This window comes from Cygnus olor, chromosome 1 (genome assembly GCF_009769625.2).
Source record: "Cygnus olor isolate bCygOlo1 chromosome 1, bCygOlo1.pri.v2, whole genome shotgun sequence".
NCBI lineage: Eukaryota > Metazoa > Chordata > Aves > Anseriformes > Anatidae > Cygnus > Cygnus olor.
The window spans coordinates 14,228,043-14,248,503 of NC_049169.1; the positions used below are offsets into that span (position 1 = coordinate 14,228,043).

Here is a 20,461-nt window from a genome sequence, read left to right on the forward strand (position 1 = left end):
GATGTCGTCCCAAGCCAGAAAATGAAGTAGCATGCAGAAGCGAAAACAAGCTGTCGGGCTGAGCTGCCTGATGCAGTGCCTGCTGGGCACCGAGCCAGGAAACAAATGCCTGAAGCAGAAGTTTCCCCAGTCCTTACTCCTGTTCTCTCCCTTTTCAGCATGCTTCTGCGAGGATTTTACAGAGGAGACTTCTGACCCACAATCCAGCACTTAACTTGTCTTTCCCGTGTCTTCTCCTCTCCCCCAGATGACAGATGGCTAGTGTCAACAAGAGACTTTTAAGCAAAGGAATTTATAGAATACAACAGGAAGCAAAGGGAAACTTTAGCAACTGAATGATCATTCCAAAAAGTTAAAGGAGGAGAAGTATTTCTGAAGACACAGTAGACTAGAGCCCCTGTAGAGAAAGCCCCAGACCAACACTAATTGTTTGCAGGTTGTGGCAGCTAGATGAGAAGCCCAGTGATACCACCAAACCCCCAATGGAGTCAATGGCAAGTGAAGGCTCAAAATCACTGATCTGCTATAGTTTGTCAAGATTTGGGGGTTATCACAGAAGGAATTGACAGAGAATCAATAGGGATTAGGCACCAAGACCCAGGACTTCACTGCGTGAGGTAAGGAGAACTGTGGCATATGTGTTACTAGAAAAATGTGGTTACTTGGTATGCTACAGCTATTAGAGATCAATATGATCCTTTTCTTGGGACTGGTCAGTACTTTCACCTAGAAGATAAGCAGCTCAATTTTTCAAACCAGGTGTAAGTTCTGTCTTCTTGTATCCCCATCCATGTGGTCTCAGTGATCCTGGCTCTTGTGGTATGCGGGATTAGTCCACCATGAGGGCAGGCCAGCTCCATCCAGAACTACCAGTTGTCCCAGGATCCCAGTTATGTCCACTTTACCAGACAGAAGCAGGGGAGTTTTTCCACTGTGGTGTCAGATCTCCAGCAGCTTCATCAAGCAATAAGCCCCAGCCATAATTTTGCCTGGGGTGTCTGAGATGCTAAAATCCCAGACAAATCACTGAGGGTGCAGTGTCACAGTTGGCTTTTGCTGATCTAGGCATGTGCTACTGCTACTGCCCTGCTCCCATCAGCTCCCCTATGTCAGCACTAGCGCTTATGTATCTGCACAGTCAGCTGCACCAGCCAGCTGATTCAACCCACTCTAAGGCCACATGATTACTAGTACCAAAATGTGCTGGGGGGTGCCAATAAGGGGACTGAAGGGGCAGCCTGCAGTAGCTTGGCATATTTAGTTCAGGAAACCCACACCACAACTGTGTGTGCAAAGTAAATCTGGTGCTTCTCAGCCCCACAGCCCCATGATGACAGTTTTTGTGCACAGTCTGAAGAACCCACCCAGTGCTTGCAGTGTAGGTCCAAAGCACCCCAGGTGTATCAGATCTGAAGGGCACATGATCTGAAGTCCATCTCTGTGTGACCACTAATTTTACCTAACATGCACGGGTGGCAATGGACAACTCTGGCCACCTAGACAGCACACAATGAATGTGCCCAATGCTCCCTACATAGCAGTATTGCTCATTTATCTGAGGGTAGGTCAGATCTATCTAGGGCAACAACAACTGCACCCATCCTTCTGTCTGCAACATCCCAAATTTCCTACCTTTACCTCCCTATATACTCAGGATGGTCCTGAAAGCAGAGGGTTATTGCATCGGGTAAGTCATGTGCAGGCGAGTCAGCTGCAAATGCTATCCATGGAAGGGAAGAGAGATAACTTTAACTATGGAGATTCTTAATCTGACAACAAAGCCTTCCATACATTTGGAAGTTGAAGCAATTCAGAGAGACATATGCCAAAACTGTTTAAGTAGGAGGGTCATCCATTTTTTTTACTTGGGGGGCTGCCTCCATTTCAGAATTCAAATGAAGATCTGAGTATCTTCTTCAGTGAAGCAATGTTTGGCCTTGATCAAGGCATTTCTGTGTAAAATGGTTTGTGTGCAGAGACTGTGTATCACCACACGTAAAATCCAGGCAGCCCTGACAGGCTTCAGCAAACCTTCCTGCTGTGTGTAAGGAGTGTTTGCCCCTAGCTGTTCTCTCCACCTCACTGCCAGGGGTTGCCAAGCCTATCACGGGGCTTGCAGAAAGGAGTTTGCCACTAACATACAAAATGTCTTGAATTGTCATAAACTGTCAATTAAAACGAGTATACCCAGGACCTGGCACAGAGGGTTCAGTCTGATTCCTGTGAGCATGTAAACTTCAGTAGAGGAGCTAGGATGGAAGAGAGGAGTCACAGTTGGAGAGAAGTAACTTAAACCAAAGGCAGGGGACTAATCAGAGTGCATTTGCAAGTGCCCTCAAATGGTTCACAAAGTGGTCTGGCTTTCAGCTGACATAAAATGTGTAGTGTGAGTGTAGGATAATTACCACTACACGGCTGAAAAAAAGTATTCCCAAGTTTAATTAGTTTTATATGAAAACAGACACAGTTTTAGCTGAATCTTCCTGAGCGCAAATGAGTTTCAGATTCAAGGTTGATATTGTTCATCATGGAAAGTTATTTATGTATAGATATTAAAGACATTATTTAAATGCTACAGAATTAGAAGAAATAAACTTCAGCCCAGTGTGAAATATGTGCACTGCACTGAACGTGGTCTTACCCCAACGTATTCTTTATTCCCTCAGTTTTTATTTTATAGATGTTTGATTTCAGGAACAGGAACATTCATGAGAAACATGGGAATGGGTCCCAGAGAGAGGATATTTTCCCTTGTTTTCCTGTGTAATATAAGAGGAGGAGAAATGAAAACAATGAACAGCCAAGCTGCACCCTTTTGCTCTGCACAACTTCCTGAAATTTCTCCTGAGCAAGATAAACTGTGCTACAGCAAAAAAACAGCTCACAGTTAAAATGGCATCTGTTAGTTGTGCTGCAGAACTCCAAAACAGTCGCATTTTCACCTCCATCTGCTTCTTTAGGATAAATTACTTTGTTACCCAGGTGTATAATTAGATATAAAGGGGCAATTTAAGACAAATGTCCTCCTAGCTTTTACTAGCCTCACCAGAGAAACAATAGAAGTCCTGTTTTAACCTAAGGAAGGACAAAAAGCACTAAAAGCTGCACAGGAAACAACCCAGAATTGCACGGGATTTGGGCTGAATGATTTTAAGGCTGCAAGCAGATGTCTCACCGGGAAGCAGCAGAACCAGCTGCTCTTTGTTACCGCCCTTGAGCAGAAGCCGACCTTCACCCGTGGCAGCGCGTGTGTCAGGGCCCTGCCGGCCTCGCCAGCCAGACCAACCAGGTCAGATTAACCAGTTTAAACCCCGCATTTGAAATAAGCCACGGGAACTTTCCTGAAGGGGATTAGCGAGTTCCCGCAGAGCCTGCCCTGATCTGACAGCAGATCTGGGGGCAGCCCTGGCATCGGAGCAGCGACGAACAGCTGAGAAGGGGTAACGTCTTCATCGGGCACCGACAGAAAATGCCGCAGACAGAGCGGCACTTGGCGCGGGGCAGTGCCAGCAGGAGGTTTCCATTCCCGGTCCAGCTGCAGCTGCCTGTCACTGCCCCCGGCCAGTGCCCAGAGGAATAAAAGCGGGGCACTGCATCACCGGGTCGGAGCACGCAGAAGGCTCCGGCAAGGCAGCGAGGACGACCCGCTGACAGAGGCCCCGAGGGAGTTGCTAAACCCCAAAGATGACGACTGTCTGCAGTCTAAGAAGTTCTTCCCTTCCCCGAGTCTGAATCTGTTTTCACTTTAAGCCAGTTTTACATTCTGGACTGAACTGGGATTTAGATGTATTTTATGTGGCCTACGCCACCCACTGTGTCTCATAAGGGATGACAGTTCCTGCCACAAGTAGTTTACAGCTCAAGAGTGACTGCAGATTCCCAGAGACCAGAGCAAAGCCTGCTCCCTTCTTTCTTTCCACAATTTTTCCCATGACTGGCCAGATCACTCGGCAGCTCTTAGGCCCCTTCCCTGCCTTGTGGCAACATCGGCTCCTCCATACAGGCTGAACAGGCTTTCCGTACTTTCTTTGGAGTCTGGAACGTCTTTATGAATCTCAGAGCTACGCAAAAGGTATAGGGAGCTTGCACAACCGTGCTGGCTACTGCCACCACCCAGGACAAGGGGCGACGGCCTGCAAAACCGACAAAGCGGGAGGTGGTGGCAGCAATGTCCAGAAGGAACCCCGGCGGAGGGGGGAGTTGTACCAGCCACCACGTCTTGCCACATCTCTACTCAGGACACCTCGTTTTCTCAGACTTGCTGCTTGCATCCTGCTGCCACAGGTCTGCACAATTCCACAAATTAAAGGGATTTTGTTTGTTTGTTTGTTTTTCCCAGGTGAATCTAAGGGAGTTAGAAACACAATTCCCAAGACCTTCGCTTCCCCAGTCTGTCATCTACATGCAGATTACTGCTCTGTGCATATAGAGCATGTAGAGACTGTACAGCACACGCCTTATTACCTTCTTGTGATGTTCAGCAGTTTGCAAAGGCATCAAACAAAAGCCGGATGCAGACTGCGTCTCACCAGGAACTGACGTGTTACAAACCACGAGGTAAAAATCAAACATGACAGCTTCGCCTTCTTGATAAAAACAGAGTGGTTTCTTTATATCTCATCCACTGATCAGAGAAGAGATACATGGCTTGGGACAGCAGAGCTGTAGAGGGACTAATACAATCCGAAATCCTATACATTTTTAACCTGCTCAGCCCTGCCCCCTTATAAAACAGGCATTTCAGCTGCTGTTTCTGTTAATTGGATGTGCTCTTAAATGTAAATGAGAAAAACCACATTAAAGCCTCTCAAGATTCCAGATAAGATTTACAGCTAGCATATATAAGTGAAATGTCACTCAGGCCAAAGGAATTGCTCTGTTCCTCCTTTTTCTGCCACTGCAATCTCTGAACTTGACCCTACATTTCCATACTCCCACAACGAGTTTAGTGCGGAGTATAACACATTGCTGCAATCCCACCTCAGCAGCGGGGTGCTCTCCTCCCTTGAGACTGGCACAGGGGTAGGCTCCCGTCTCAGCCTGCCCTTGCTCTGGATCTGGCTCAGATTTCCTGCTGCTAAAACCCTTGCCCTTTCCATGGGATACTTGCATGTTTAGTGGGCTGGAGGGAAAAAGAGACAGGGAGTGTCTTGCCTGGGTGGGAAGGGAGGCCTGAGTTCCTGTCATTTCCCCTGTGAATATTTCAAGATTTTTATTTAGTAGAAATCTTTACAGGATGGGTTGGGCCATTTTATCGGAATTGCACCAGATTTCGGCAGGACAGTTTTCAGCAAGGTCCTTTCCCAACTGGGGCCCTAGGCCACAGCCTGAAGACATTGCCTCCCTGGAGCCGAGCACAGCCGTGTCAGACTGGTGGATTCAGGCATACTGCTGGGAGGAGGAGGGACTGTTCATTCTTCCTGGAGAAGAGGGAGAGGGTTTTGCTTTCATTTAAGAAATAAAACACAGACCTTGACTGGTGACAGGCCATATTAGATGGTACAAATCTCCAGGTCACCTGCATGACAAGGGCAAACTATGAAAGGCTACAAGCTTGAGAAGGGATATAATTTGCTTCTGTCTCAGCTGTCCTTCAGAAAAGAGGAGTGACTCTGCTCACAGTAACAAATGACAACCTCGTCCCACAGCCACCAGCAGGCACATTTGACTTGATGTCCTTTTCCTAACTAAGTGTTGCCTTTTTCCCAACTAAATATTTCTTCTGCCAGGGATTTTGTTCCCCCAGTAGATCCCCGAGGGCTCGCTGACCTTTTCCCCACACCTCCCATGTCACACACTTCATCACGGCACGGGCAAGCCTGGATTGCTCACGCTGGTACTCACCAGTATCCAGCTCATTCCTTTATAAGCAATGAGAGCATGAAGGCACTTGAAATTTCTGAACAGCCTTTGCTTTCCCAATCTCTCCCTTTTCAGCCTCACACTCCAAACTGAACAACAACCAGCTAAGCGAACAGGAAATAACAGCTCCTTCCTACAACCCCACCCTCCCGCGCAGGGAACTTGCCTTCTCCAGGGCTGGCTTTGGCCATGGGCCAGCGCTAGGGCTGCCGGGCATTCCCCGTCTGAGCTAGTGTTACTCACCTGTTGCCGTCAAAGTGAAGGAAAAGATTGGGAGGCAGATTATCTCAGCAGAATCCCAGGAAACTGCAGCAGGAGAGCAGCTCTGTGGCAGCTGAGATGGACCATGCTTTTCTGTTCAAGCTGATTTATATAAATCCTCTACATTTCACATACCTGTTCAGATTTCCTGGAGATTTTATGTGACTCATGACAGCACAGAGTAGACATAATGTCTCAGTTTGGGATATTTTTAGATACAGCCTCTTGGGGAAGAGCCCTGGCTTTTAAGGATGACATTATTGTTTGCTTGTTTTTTTCACTTGAGTGCCCCAAACATTCTCTAATAATCTGAATTCATCCTATCTGATTGATTGCACCCTCCACAGTTTTGGGAAACAAAACTAAAGATGGCATTCAGAAAAGTTAATTCACTTACATACATATATTGTGTTCATGAACAAAGATTTCTTGATATGCAAGCATGAACAGCATGGACAAGAAGTTTTCAAATGTGTCAGATTTCGTGTGAGCTCAGACACCCAGGCAGATGTGCAGAAGTAGAGGGTCTATCCCATTGGAAGACAGACCATGTTAGGGGAAGGGAAGGTGCTGTGTCAAAGACTGACTCTATCAGAGAGCATTTGTTTGAAGGGAAATACAATAAAGCAAAGAAATCAGAAGGGCTCCAAGTATTTTCAAACAGAAAAAAAGTAAAATAAAATTACCGAGAGGAGAGATCAAATGGCAAAGGATTAGAGGATTAGTCAGCATGAGGGAGGGAGGGCAGAGGGAGGAATGACGTACATTGGCAGGACTATGCAGCAGAAGAGGTTTTTAACCTCTCCACTAATTTTACTGTGCCTGTGCATCAAAGGCCCCTACTTTCTGTTCCTATCTAAAATAGCTAAAATTGAATCCTGGGTGAACTGAGTAAAGTCAGGGCACATCTTTTGCCAGGCCTTCCCATGGCCTGGTTGTTGGAATCCCCTCACTGTGGTCTACCTTCCTGCTGTATGCTTCTTATCCTGGTGCTTACAAAGCCCATGTGGGAGAGCAGTACTGGGCACTTCGACATTTTCTGGGCTCTCCCTTGCCCAGAAGTTTCCTGTTTGTGAGGATGCCAGAACTCCTCCTGTTCTGCCCATAACTTGACACCTGAAAGGTCTGGCTTTCTGCTTGGGCAGCTGCAAAGAATTAGCCCAACTGAGGTTCAGTCACATTTTGAAATAGTGCAGAGACAACTTTTTTTATTATTATTATTTCCTTTTTTATTATTCAGTCCACTCGAGCTTCAGTAAACTCTTGAATTAAAGCCCTAAGAATAAGTGTTGAAATTGACTTTAGGGTCAGTGCTGCCTGTGGCAATCTTGTTTTTACCCGTGTAGATTTTTCCTGGTTAATAGTGTCCTGAGACGTCACAGCTTTATTTTTTCCTGCCATCCAGAGGTCATTGGAATATCTTTGGTTTTTCACATTAATTTAAATAATTTCTCAAGACTTAAAAGTGTCTTTTTTTCCCTTACAGAAGACTATAGGTATCCTTTCAGAGGAATAACCTGTTTATTTCAGATGGTTTTGCTCCTTTGCAAGTACACCAGTTGTCCCAATATCAATCTAAACAGCATCTTGTGTGTAAAATTTCCCTTTCTACTACATTTTCTGAATGTAATGGTACTCACAGATTTTAAATATTTGTTTAGACTAAAGCATTTTAGAAAATAAGCTTTCTGTTCATCCTCTGCTCTTTGGTCTTTTTTCTTTCACAATACTTCCAAGACTTGTAACAATTCAACACTGGCCTTGAAAACTTCTAAAGTGTTCATGAGTTCCAGAAAAAAGGCAAAATTATCAAACATTCCCTGTTCAAAGGGGAGGGTTCTCAAGTAATTTCTATAGCATTATCATTACAATCATATCTGGAAAGGACCTCAAAAAGTATCCAGCCCACTATTTTCCAAAGAGAGGATCAGCTATGTGCTGTAGATATGATAACCTCTTAGCCAGTTTCAGCACGGACAATTACTTTCAGATGACCAAGTCAGAAAGTATTTCTCGCTGGACAAAGTGGCTGATTATTTATTTATTGCCCTGTCGCTGATTATTTTTAGTGGTTCTCATGTTTCGTTTGCAAAGTGGACTGGAATTGGTTTGAGGTGGACTGAATTATTCCTGTGTACAAAGGGGTTTGATTTTCATGCCTGGCAGGAAGCAATATAAGCTGCAAAGGAAACCTCCCAGTGAAGGCAAAGGCAACCTTGCTACTTCTTCCACTGTCTTCTTCAATAGATAAGAGCATGGACACCTCCACCTGCCTGTCAGCCTGCTAGGGCTGACGCACAAGTCCACCCCATGGTCTGTCCCCTTGCCTGTCATGCTTTCAACCCAGGGCATGCTTTCATCTCTCCCGGGACAAGGGCTAGCACCAATACAAACCTGGCTCCAAGGATTATCACCATGATTAATAACCACAGAATAAAAGCAAAAGGCAATGTACTGGACAATGAACAAGATGGGGAGAAGTGCAAGTCATCCTAATGTTGTAGGGAAAGGCTTTGTAGTGATCCCACACCTGCTTGCCATCCTCCTGGTGACTTCATCCACCCTGATACAGATCACCTACAAACAGAAAACACAAAACCCTTTTTAGTCGTCCATCGCTTTACAGGAAATAAACAATGGCACAGTCACTCAGTAACACATCACAGAAGTTGTGCTAATTGTTTTCACTGAACCTCCAGGTTTCCTTATCAAACCTGCCAGGCTGAAACACCCGCAAGTCTATAAACCAGTAAATAATTAGCTTCAAAATCCTCCCTCTTGCAACCCCTGGCGTCCCTTTTGCCCACAGCAGGGAACAGCTAGAAACTGCCGCGCAGCTGAGCGGCAACTCTCAGGCTTTCTGCCGAGAACTCATTCTCGTTCTGTGCCTCCTTGACGTTCGCTTTAAGTCAATTTAACACTTAAAAGAACAAAAATGAAGATATATAAAACCGGCTCGACAGAGGCGGCGGGGACATCGAAGCCAGGCGGGCTGAGCTCCCCGCCCCGGCAGGAGCGGGGCCCGCTGAGGCGGGCCATGGCAGGCCGCCAGGGCGGGAGGCCCACATCGCGCTCCCTCCTGACCTTCAAAGCGTCCCGGGAGCCTCAGCTGCTCACTGGGGCTTTCCGCCCGAGGGCCCCACGTTTTAAATACGGTGTTTTTTGTTGTTTTTTTTGGTAACACTTTTGCATTTTTATTTCTCCTTTGAAGGAAGGTGCTGAGGGCTGGCACTCGGTGAGAGCTCCCAGCTGAAGGAACCGCTGCCCTCTGAAATGCCTCAGACAGGTCCTGCGAGAAACCACGGTGAGATGCTCTCCTTCCCAAGAAACATCTGCCTTCCCTCGCTCCCCTCTGTGGTTTAATTAAAGCATTTTGCACACAGCTTGCTGTTCTGCCGCTTTCCACAGCAGAAACTCTGTCAGCTCCGAGATCTTGCCTTAGGAGTGCAATGAGTTCAGGTGTTTGCCTGGGCATCAGGGCTCACCCCTCTTTTTAATTTTACCAGCTTAAACATGCTTTAACCCGCAAAATCTCCTTAATGAAGCTGTGCATTCTTCGCAAACCCAGCTCTTTCAAGACCACGAGAGCTCCTTATCTTTTCAATTATCTTGTTTTTTTTGACAGAGCCCAGTACCTGCCTGTGAGAGGGTGTTTACACAAGAAACACCAGTCCTCAACAGACTTCTCAGTCCTGCCTCAAAACAGCCACTGCAAGTCTGCAGTTGAGGGCGGTGAGTGGGGTTTTGCCCTTGGCAAATAGTTTGTGTGCTTACCTAGGCCTTCCCGCCATCTTTTTCATCATGTCAGTGTGTGCAAGTCAGTGCTGACTGGTTTATCAAAAGCTGAAACACAACCCACCCAGTTGCCTGCTCATAACACAGAAACACGCTTAATAAGTGGCTTTCATCAGTCGTTGTTGCCTGGCTTCCAGCTTGTCCCCACCGGCAGATGGAAACAGGACAGCAGGTCTCTCCATGAGGTCCTGCTCCTTTCTGAAAGGTTTTCCTTCCCTCCAAGAGCAGTTTGGTAGGAGCGACTTCCTTGGGAAGCCCAGCAGTGCAGGGTAATAATGATAGTCTTTAAATCTTGCTATTGATATGACTCCTGCAGTGGTCATCCTCCTTCACACCTTCTCCTTTGCTGCCTTGTTCTGCCTATGTGACTAGGACACAGAGGGGTGTTTGGATGCTTGAGACACTCCTGTGCAGCAGCAGAGAGTTAAAGAACTGAGGCCAGAAGAACTGCATCCCTCTGAGGCAGGAGGAGCGCTGAGCTAGCTGCATGCCCTGCCCCTCAGAGGTTTTACCCACACTCCATAGCTCTGTGTATACAAATTAAAATTAACTTATTAAAGTAAATTAAACCTGTCTGAGACCATTCTCTGGCACAGAATGCCCCACACCCTTACTATTGAAGTCTCAGCATCCAAAGCAGTGTGGCTTCACCAGGCTGCCCACTGGGAATGGGGCCTGGCACGTTTTAATTCCCAAATCATACCTGAGCATCATTTGGGAGATCATGTTTGCCTCAGGCCAAAACCAGGCCCCGAGCTACTGTGCTGGTAAAGATGATTTAGCTCTACTACCCAAGAAAGCTCCCTGATGCTGTTTAGTTTACTAGTGTTAACACAGGACATTTGTCCACTCAAATTTACTTCCCTACTGGACTATGAAGCCAACAGAAGTGAGATTTCACCCTGAATTTGGGGCGGGGGGGGGGGGGGGAAGGACGGACATGGACACACACGACACACACCTGTTGATTCATTGTCCCTAACACAGAGAAAACATTCCCATGGAGGTAAATTATTTGTGGATTTCTGAGATGAACTTGAGTTTAAAAAATCCGATTTAATCTATCAGTGTGATCAAACTTACCATGCCACAAGATACTGTTCTATACATAACATAAAATATCCCATCTGGACAGCTGGCATAGAAAGTATGTTATTGACATGCACTTTGTTTTGTTTCTTCAGAAACAAGTGCCTGAGAATGCAGACCTGCCACAGCAGATCAGAAAGTGGTCCATCTAGCTGTGTGTTCTTTCTGGGCACTGCTCAGTCCCTTTAGCAGTTCTCTGTGCGTGTGACTCTGCTTTCAGAAGAGGGAGCATCAACCCTGCAGAAAGCAGTTAGCCATTAGGAAAGTCTGTTTCCATCTGAGGCACGATTTGTCCTTTGAAATAAGGCACAAATATTGGTAGATAGGTCTTCTAGCAAAGTCCTATAAACAAGCTATTTCTACTTTACTTCTAACAGAAGTACATACGCTCGAAGCACTGAATGTTGAGAAAATTGAATGCTTAAACTTCTTTTAATAATTATGGGTTAAATTATTAATTATATTGATAGCTATTTAATCAGTTAGTATGAGTTTTCAAAGGAGTGCTTTAAAAACCTGAAATTAAAAAATAGCCACAGAATATAAGAGGGACTGAGTCTTCACTGCCTTGTATACGGCATACTTTTGATTCTAAAATATGCTGCCATATCAGTATTAAACATCCTTCTGTATACTAGTGATTACACAGGTATAAAGACAAAGAGAGTTAAGGTCACTGAAACATCAAAAGTTCTCCTTTGTCCCCATGCAGCCTTCCATCCTGTACACTAACTGCATTTTGCATAGGGCTGAGACATTTTGCTGAAAAACTTCTGAGGGAAGTTGTTTTAATAAACAGATTTAATTTTTAATAAGGATGTTAAGAAGTTTGTTAAATGCTATAGGCAGGCCAACTGATGGCATGAAATCTAAGAAAATACACATAAACCAAATACCCCCTGGTATTACAGAGGGGGAGAGGAGTGATTTTCAGAAGGATTTGGGCAAAACCCTCAATTATTAAGAAAAGCACCTAATGACTAACACTGACTCACTGTCTTGGCATGATGTACCTAGGTTTCCTACTGTTATTTATAGTTTTGTTCTTGTCTGGTTATGACATGCTGTCAGTAGATGAGTAGTTTGAAATGTGTTAGCCTGGGGTCCAATAGTTCTCTTGTGCCATTCAATGTCCTATAAATCTTCAATAATTTTATTTCCTTCCATAACTCAAAATTCAGTCACTCATTTTTCTCCTGCACCCCACATAATCCCCATAGTCCCTATAATTTAGCTTGCTAGCAAAAGTGAAGTTCAATTTATATGTTTCTTTCTGTATTAGCTGTTCTGTCCTGTCTCTTTCTGACTGCTTGCTCCAGGGAGTGCCTCTCCTTCTTATCCTTGAGCAGGGTGGTAGGAACTGGAATCTCATGTTTTGTCTTGCAAATCCACAACTGAAGAACCAAGTTTCAAGACACTTCCTTTGACAAGGAGACATTTGGGCCTGTGTTTATAAAAGTGGTCAAGAACTTCAGGAGCTATTTTTATGCCTAAATCCCACTGATTTTTTAAAGGAATTAAGTGCTTACATAACTTTTTGAATCTATGCCCCTCTTTCAACATAAAATAGCAAGCAGCTGTTTTGCCACTCTAAGATATCCAGGATACCCAAGAAGACTTAATAAAGAGCATTGGTATGTTTTGTTTCATCTTAAAGAGAATAGTAAGCTATTTATATGAGAATGAATGAGTTAAAATGGAGATAAATACAAAAAAATAATGTTACATGTTAAAATACATAGTCATACAAAGAATTATATCTACACAGAAGGGATACCAGAGCTGTGCCTAGACTTAGGGGAAATGGGTGAAAATGACCTGTCTGCATAGTACCTGGCGAAAAATGGTGAAAACTGATCTGCACGGTACCTGGCCAAAGCATCTCGCTTTTCGCCAACGTGCCTGGATTTCCCTTCCTGGGGAGCAAGGAGAGAGGAAGGGGGGACATTTTGCACACATGCATCTCATTCATGGCTGGGATAAGAAGCCAGAACTGGAAGCTGGAAGGTGCTTAGGACAGAAGAATATGACAGTTCTGTGAAAAAATGTGAAATTGAAAGCAAGCCAATTGCAAGTGGCAGGTGTGGAAGAGCAGAGGAGGGTGACACCTTCAGTTAACCTACAACTCCTTGTCAATTGTTATTGTGGAGTTTAGGATCCAGGCATCCAGGTAATGAGGATGTTTGACATATTTTAGGCAAGAATTAAAAAGTACTGGAGGTATAAACCACTATGCTTTAGAGCCCAGTCCCTCACTAAATGGCATGGAGGCAGAATTCAAGATTATATTATATTTCATATTCATCCCCTAAGGATCTTCAACCTTCTTCTAAAATAGCCAGTACTACAGTACTGACTGCTCTAAAGCAAGGTATTGCAATTCCATATGTTGGGTTGGACTTCAATCTCCACCCAGATTACAGGAACTCCAGTGGATATGTAGAACAAATCCTGATCTGATATCTAAGGCAAGCAATATTCTAGATAAAAAGGCAGGAAACTTAGACTGCTTTTTGTCAAAAAGCGTGGTGGACTACAGCATCAGGGAACATCATCCTGACAGATAGATATTCCAGATACATGTTGAAACCTTGCATTTTTATCTGCTCAAAACCCATTTATCCCTAATCCATCTTAGCATGAGAAAGGTCCATTTGCTCTACCACACAGGGGCAAACAGGATTCATTGATTGATTGATTTAATTAACTATGGTGGCTTCCAATAGTTGCTTTTCTGTGCTTCAAGGTCATTTAACAACTGTCAGTGTCACACGTAGAAGATAAAGAGCTCAGTGCAATAGCAGGGAGGGCAGTATATTTCTCTTGGCAGCAGATTAACCAAGAAAACATTGATACAAGCCGATGGCACGCTGCCCTCCTGAATATACAGATAAGTCTATATCATATTTAGATAGGGACAGTGCATTATCAGAACCACTTGGCCCAACTGGTTTAGAAACGTAGGGGAATTAAGGTCATGTAGCCATGGAAAGGAAAGGCTCGGCAAAAATATATTGACAATAAAATATGTCTAGTATATTGTGGACAATTTCAGCTGAGTCACTCTGACAATAATGGAGTAAATCCCAGCATTGTGAAAAGCAATCCCACCTACATATTTTGGAAATGTTCCAGTTTGCTTAGCACTTTCCATGAGGCATTTAGCAGGGATGCCCTTTCACCATTTTGCTACATGAATATTCTGCTTGTGCAGTTTCGGTCAGTCTTTTTTAAGTCTCAAATGTTAGTTGATGCTATAATACTTTCCTCTGTGTTTTTCATGCAAGATTTTATAATTACAGTGGTATTCTAAAACTGCAGGGAAATGATGCGTGAGTCTTGGGAGACTTTGAAGTTTTTCTAACATGCTGCCCAAGTTGTATTATTGTTATCGTTTATAAACTTTCTCCAACTCCTATTTCCGCTGCCCAGAGAGGCTGGGATATTAGGGTAGACTTAAGCCTTTAGCTTCACTGAATGTTGACTTGCATCATGTGAGAAGGTCTAGCTGTATGTGTTGCTGACTGATGAGTCCTGCCATAATTTAGCCCCTCATTATCTGTCTGATCTTATTAAACGATGTGTCTTGTTTACATTTTGTTGGAGAAGAGTTTGAATGTGAGGCCTTTATAACTCAATTGTCTGTCAGATGAGATTCATTTGCTCCTCATCTTGGAAACAGACTCCCCATATAAATTAGATCTACCTGGATCCTAATGAAATTATAACAAATGTTGGCATGCAGTTTCTCTCATTTTCTTTTTAATGATAAATGTCATAGAAAAATAAGCATTTAGGTAATTGCTTTTCGTCACAGTTGACTTGTTAGAGAAAAAATAGCCTAACTTCTTTTTTTTAGCAAACTGTAAAATCCAGACTTGAGTTACAAAACTTGAAATAGTTTTATCTTAACGAGTCTCGTGTAACTGAAATGCATCGTGTCCTCCCTTTTCAAGTACAAGAGAAAGGTAGGGCTGTTTAGTAGAATATATTTATGTTGTTGAATTTAAACTTTCCTCAAAGTCCCATTACTACACACAACGTTGAGACAGCGTTATCCCAAGAGAAGAGGTGACATAGTACATCCACTGAGCAGCTTTGCTGGAGCTCGGACAACAACTTATCACCTAAATCTAAAACACCCCTAAGCACCCTCAGTTGCTCTGGAGCACAGAGACACTACATTTGCTGATATTAAATTTTCCAGGAATCCTAATACATCTCCTTAGTCTTGTGAGCACTGAACTGCAGTTAAGGCCCAACACACTTCAAAGCTGGATGTTCCTCCCTCTCCTGATCTTGCCTGCAAGCCCTGCAGTGTGCAGTAATGACTCAGAGCAAACAATGTGCCCCAGGTCATCTTCATTCAGTCTCGGGTTGTGATTTGATAATACAGGGCTCAAGCAGCAATAGTGGCTGAAGGGATCACAGCCCCCCTTGCTTTGCCCCACAGTGCACCAGTTATTTAGGAACTGGTGCCAGAGCAGAGTCTTTCGTGGCGTGCCTGGAGTCTCAGCTCCAGGAACTTCTTCAGCACACCAGGCAAGCTCACCATAGATGGGTGAAGTCAGTCACCTGCATGCAACAACTTGTGGGGTTATGCTGTAAATAAGATCAGTGTTGGGCTTCTCTGGCTTTGAAGGACAACCCCACCCTGCCCCCCAAAATGTTCTAGGCTTCAGTGCAGTCTGTAGAGAATTGCATTCGCCCAGCCACAAGTATGGTGCCCCACGGGATGGAAATGGGTAAGCAGGGACAGAGAATAAGAAAGAAGTCTGTGAGCTGGTATTGGCACACGAGTCCCCACATCATCACATTGCAGGATGAGTTCTGCTCTGCTAGATAGTTCCCTGCAGTGCCCGAGGCATGGGATGCTCTCTGATCCACCCCTCCACAGACAGCATGGACATCTTGCTGCTCAGACTTTCTCTGTAGCCAAAGCTCTGGGGCTGGAGCATCTAAAACATTCCAGGGTGGGAACGCTTCTGGGGCAAGTTCTGCTTTCCTTTTGCTCCATTTGATGATATTTAGACTGAAAGGGTTTGGAAAAGATTTTCCTTTTAAGCACATGGAACAGTCCAGCATGAGGGAAGGGTGGAGAAAATGTAAGAAACAAACAGAACTTTTTCTCATAGGATTTCTTATTTTATTCTACTTTAAAGTCTCTCTAATAAATAATTCTTGCACCCAAGCAGTGCCAAGAAATTTCAAAAGGACAAGCTGAAATTTCTCTTAGGCAATAGGAATCAAAAACCTAAATATACTTAATCAATGCATGCTGATATCTTACCATGCGCGTAAATCCGATACTCCCCAAGGTATATGTGTCACAGCCAGGAAGTGAGAATGGGCCTTCGCAGTCACACAACTAGCAAATCACCCTGGTTTGTGCCTCACCCTGGAGCTGTTGACATGTTCATAGTTTTAATGTAAGAGTCCTGGGAAGTTAAGCAACATCCCAATGATACGTGGGGTCAGACCTATTTTTCTGTACCAACGCAGACGTTTGAGTGAATCCAGGCAGAACAGTTCAGAGGTTTGTTAGTTCTCAGTAGTCATCAGGTGAACGTGGCTAAGACACTTCCTCTTCTGCAGTTAACCACATCCTAGCAGGAAGAGGTTAATATACCATCTGGATTCCTTGGATTTAACTGGAGACTTCACTAGTCCCAAAAGACGTCTTTCACCTGGGTTGGTCGGGGGCTAATAACAAATTAAGACATAAACTTGCACATCTGGCAGCACGGTGGGACACTTTAATCACTCTGCTACTCCACCCTCCCACATGCAGAACAGTGCTCAAACTGCCAGCGTAGGGAATGCCATGAACCCATTGTGTCACTGCATTTGTTTTATCTTCTTCAGGAGATTGAAAAGCTGTCAACGAATAAAGCAGATACTCCAGATGCTCAACAATTTCCTGTTCCACGTGGGAAGCCAGCATTCAGGTGCTGAATCCAGACAGCCTCTCCTAGACCGTGGTTGCCAGCTGGGTTCATTCTAGCAGGTACTTGGTAGGAAGTGCCTTCTTTCAGCTCCCTGCCACATGGGATCAGATGACTTCTAGGAACGCTAGTCATTTCAAACCAGGCTTCAAACTGGTTTGTGCTGCTAGAATTGGGCAAAATTTCCTTACAGGTGTTAAGCATGTGGCCCCAGTATCTCAATAACTGAGCCACTCCCTGCAACAATTGATTTCTCTAGCTAGATTGCCTTAATAAAATAATAATAGAAAAGCTGAAAGAATATCTATAGATAATAAGGAGACCTTGGGCTATTGATAAGGTTGATAAGGGCTATTGATAAGGTTCCTTTTAATGGAAGGAAAAATGCTGCTTATAAAACTGCTCTGTTGGAAATATACATCTCTTCTTTTCCCAGAAGGATGAAATTCAGTACAAACCTGCACTGTTTGTGGGAGATTCTCGGGGTCTCAGCTGCATATGTGATAGTAGGCTCAAGTTCCAGTTAAGCTCAAGGGAATTACCAGGCTCTGTTCTGCTATGCTCTGCTTCCTTTCTCTAAATATTGCCTCAATCTTTGAATTACAGGTCAGTTGACTGCTGCCAGACCTCTCTTGTGCTATTTCTGAAAGCTTTTATTTGTAACAAATCACCAGTGAATAGCAAACACTGCCTCCTTTAATATGCCTCATGCATTTCATTCCCGATAAGATAGGACGATTACAACCTTGTGCAACAGTACGTCAGGACTGAGAACAACCAACCTTTATTTACTTAATAAATCTTGACAATTACTGGTGTAATTACACTGGAAAACTCATCAGAGGCCTTATTAAGCTTGCTCGCAGCTTTGCATCCTCATCAGTGAGAGTGAAATCTGCCTGCAGCTTTGCCACCCCAGGATCTGTGAACTGATCAGTTTTCATAAGCAAATTGTCTTGAATGAGAAACCTGCAGGTGAAGGTGCTTCCAGGAAAGCTGCACTGGGGACATTTTTCTCCATTGCTGAGCTCAGTCACCTGTCCCAACATGTCAGTGGAGGAGCTGCCTGATGGGAGACTCCCTTTCATCAATGAGATGTAGCGATAATTCTTCATCTACTCGGGGTGTTGCATTTCTTTTTAGCTCTGCATGGTTCTCTGGATTTCTCAGCCCTCTCAACTGTAGCCCATAACTTTTCAAAAGTTTCTAGGTATCTCACAAGGACGTACAGGGAGAAGTGTGCTGTGTTAACCTGATTTTCTCAGCAATTCCAGCTAACTGCAGTGTTTTCATATCCTGTCCTAGGATAAGTTCCTGCTGCTCTTGCCCAGGATGATGATCTGCAGCCATTTCACTGGTGGAAAAACCTCCTTCTGTGCTGTATGCTGTGGTGGAAACTGCTTTGAAAACTGACCTAACTGTGCTGTGAGCAATTACAAAAAATACAAGCCAAAACCACAAGTAAAGCAGGCAAGTAATAGTAGAGGGGAGACTGACATAATGAAAACTTGGGCAGTTTTCAGGAGAGGTAAGAGGGCAAATTATGAGATTGATAACAGACAAAAACTTCCCTTCAGCCTCTGCTGAGAAGCTATCTGCATAACAGAAGGTCCTACACTAGTTTTCCCAAAGGCCTAATCCTGAAAATGCTGTGTTTTAGTTCTCTTAGCACAGGATAAGTACAGAAGTATGCAAGAAGCATGCTTATATCCAAATGCTAAGAGCTTCAGAGCTACCCCCCCCTCCCCCCCGAGTCTCTGTAGAATATATGTTTGTTTCCTAGGTGTAACTTCAGGTACTAAGCAAGAATAACATGCCAGCTGTGCAGTAACTTACAGTTGCAGGGTATGCTTCTCTTTATTTTCTTGCTTGATCATTATTTCTTAGAGCCTGTTCTGCACCCCATTGTGCAGCAGCAAACCATTAAAAGATTGTAGCTATCACAGAGAGAGAAAGGTGGAAAAATGAAAGCAAGGACCATTTAATGGGCACGATAATCGTACCAGTTCTGTTTTATACATTCTTTGTGTGGTGATAGTAGACGATGTACAGATCTCTTGTGCAGCTTAGAAGACGCGTATGAATGGACAGTATTCCACAACCAGTCATGCAACCATATGAAAAATCATGTCTCCTTCCACTGCTGTTTTTATAAATCCCAGAGGCTGTCAGACCGTGGGAAGCACAAGACATTAAACATGTCTTTGATCAGTCACAGGCTGATGAAGCACAGGGCAGCAAGCCTGACAGCCACCCTTCATTCAGGCTAAGTAGGAGAGCAATTAAGTTCCTGTATGCAGGAAGATGGCAGGACACATCACAAGTGGACTCACTGCCCAGGTACACCAGGTGGGACAAATGTGTGCAGGGGTAGCAGGAGCTGGGATGCAACTGGCTGAGCTGTACACGCCTTTGTGGAAAAAAAAAAAAAAATCAGTCCAGCAGACAGAAAGCAAGCAGCTCTAACTGCAACCAGGAGAGGAAACATCAGCCCAGCCAGAAATGCAAGGTCAGCCACGGTCACTGAGAAAAGCTCTCATTTTGTGTGTTCTCACAAAGTTCAGAGATACAGAGCTGCACTAAAGATGTATGAATTTATCTGTGGATTTATGCTCCTCCTAGAAGAAACCACCCAAGTGTTCAGGTCAGGAGGAAGCACTGTGAGCACAAGATACATACACTGAAATGCTGCAAATGCTAGTACAGAAAAGCCATCCTTCCCTTATGTATAATAATACCTCAACATGATAGCACAACTTATCTGTGGATAAAAATGGCCCTGTAAAATCAAGACAAGGTATCTTCCTAAAATACAGACTTCAGTTCAAAGGGAAATTGCTGACTTAATGAAGAAATTACTGGAGGAGATTCTACAGATTGTATTATTCAGGAAGTGAGAATAAAATCATACTAGCATCTCCTGACCTTAACATTTATGATCAAAGCAGGCATCTTGTCAAAACAGATATTTTGTTTACTCCTTTAGTTTTCCTTAGAGAATATATGCATAAAAGCTAATTGATCTACACTGTGCCTAAGGGGCTGTTTTGCAAAAGACTTGAATGGGAGGAGATGCATCCTCTATTAAACATGGCATGGCAGAATAATGCTAATAAACAGGAGTTATTTAGCATGATAGTTATTGGGAGTATGTATCTAATCTGGAATTTCAGTAAATAAAGATTAAATTATTAGATAATTGTTCATACTTCACACAAAGTCATTAACACAAATTTTCTTTTTTCTTTTACCGCCTATCTTGCTTGTATCTGCTCATGGATAATTTTCTGTTGGGCTAATTGCCACAGAATGTGATACTCTCATTACGTCACCTATGTTGCATGTCATCATTGATTAGGACGTGTCTTCACAGTCAAGATTTAAAACAGAAATGATGCTGAAAGGGGTGCCCACGCCTATTCTATCCATCCCCAGCCAAACATACTTATTTGCTTACTCCTGCCTGCACTAGTATTTATATGACCATGGATCTGGCTGAAAAATAACAC

The 20,461-nt window shown here is 44.0% G+C and overlaps 1 protein-coding gene across 12 annotated transcripts in view; it reads right to left on the bottom strand.

Annotated features, from left to right (window-relative positions):
• LOC121063776 (translation initiation factor IF-2-like) overlaps positions 1 to 20,461 on the bottom strand; it is a 65,587-nt gene that overhangs the window by 15,914 nt on the left and 29,212 nt on the right. For 5 of the 12 annotated variants that reach the window (XR_005816205.1, XR_005816203.1, XR_005816202.1 and 2 more), the window contains one exon: positions 17,631 to 19,362. Coding sequence is in view for 3 of the 12 variants with exons in the window: in XM_040544603.1 (XP_040400537.1) it covers positions 19,282 to 19,362 (81 nt within the window). In the remaining 9 variants the exon portion in view is untranslated. Of the gene's footprint in view, positions 1 to 2,641; positions 2,760 to 6,105; positions 8,701 to 17,630; positions 19,363 to 20,461 lie in introns of those variants that run through there. The other 7 variants (XR_005816201.1, XR_005816200.1, XR_005816199.1 and 4 more) reach the window with 3 other exon arrangements.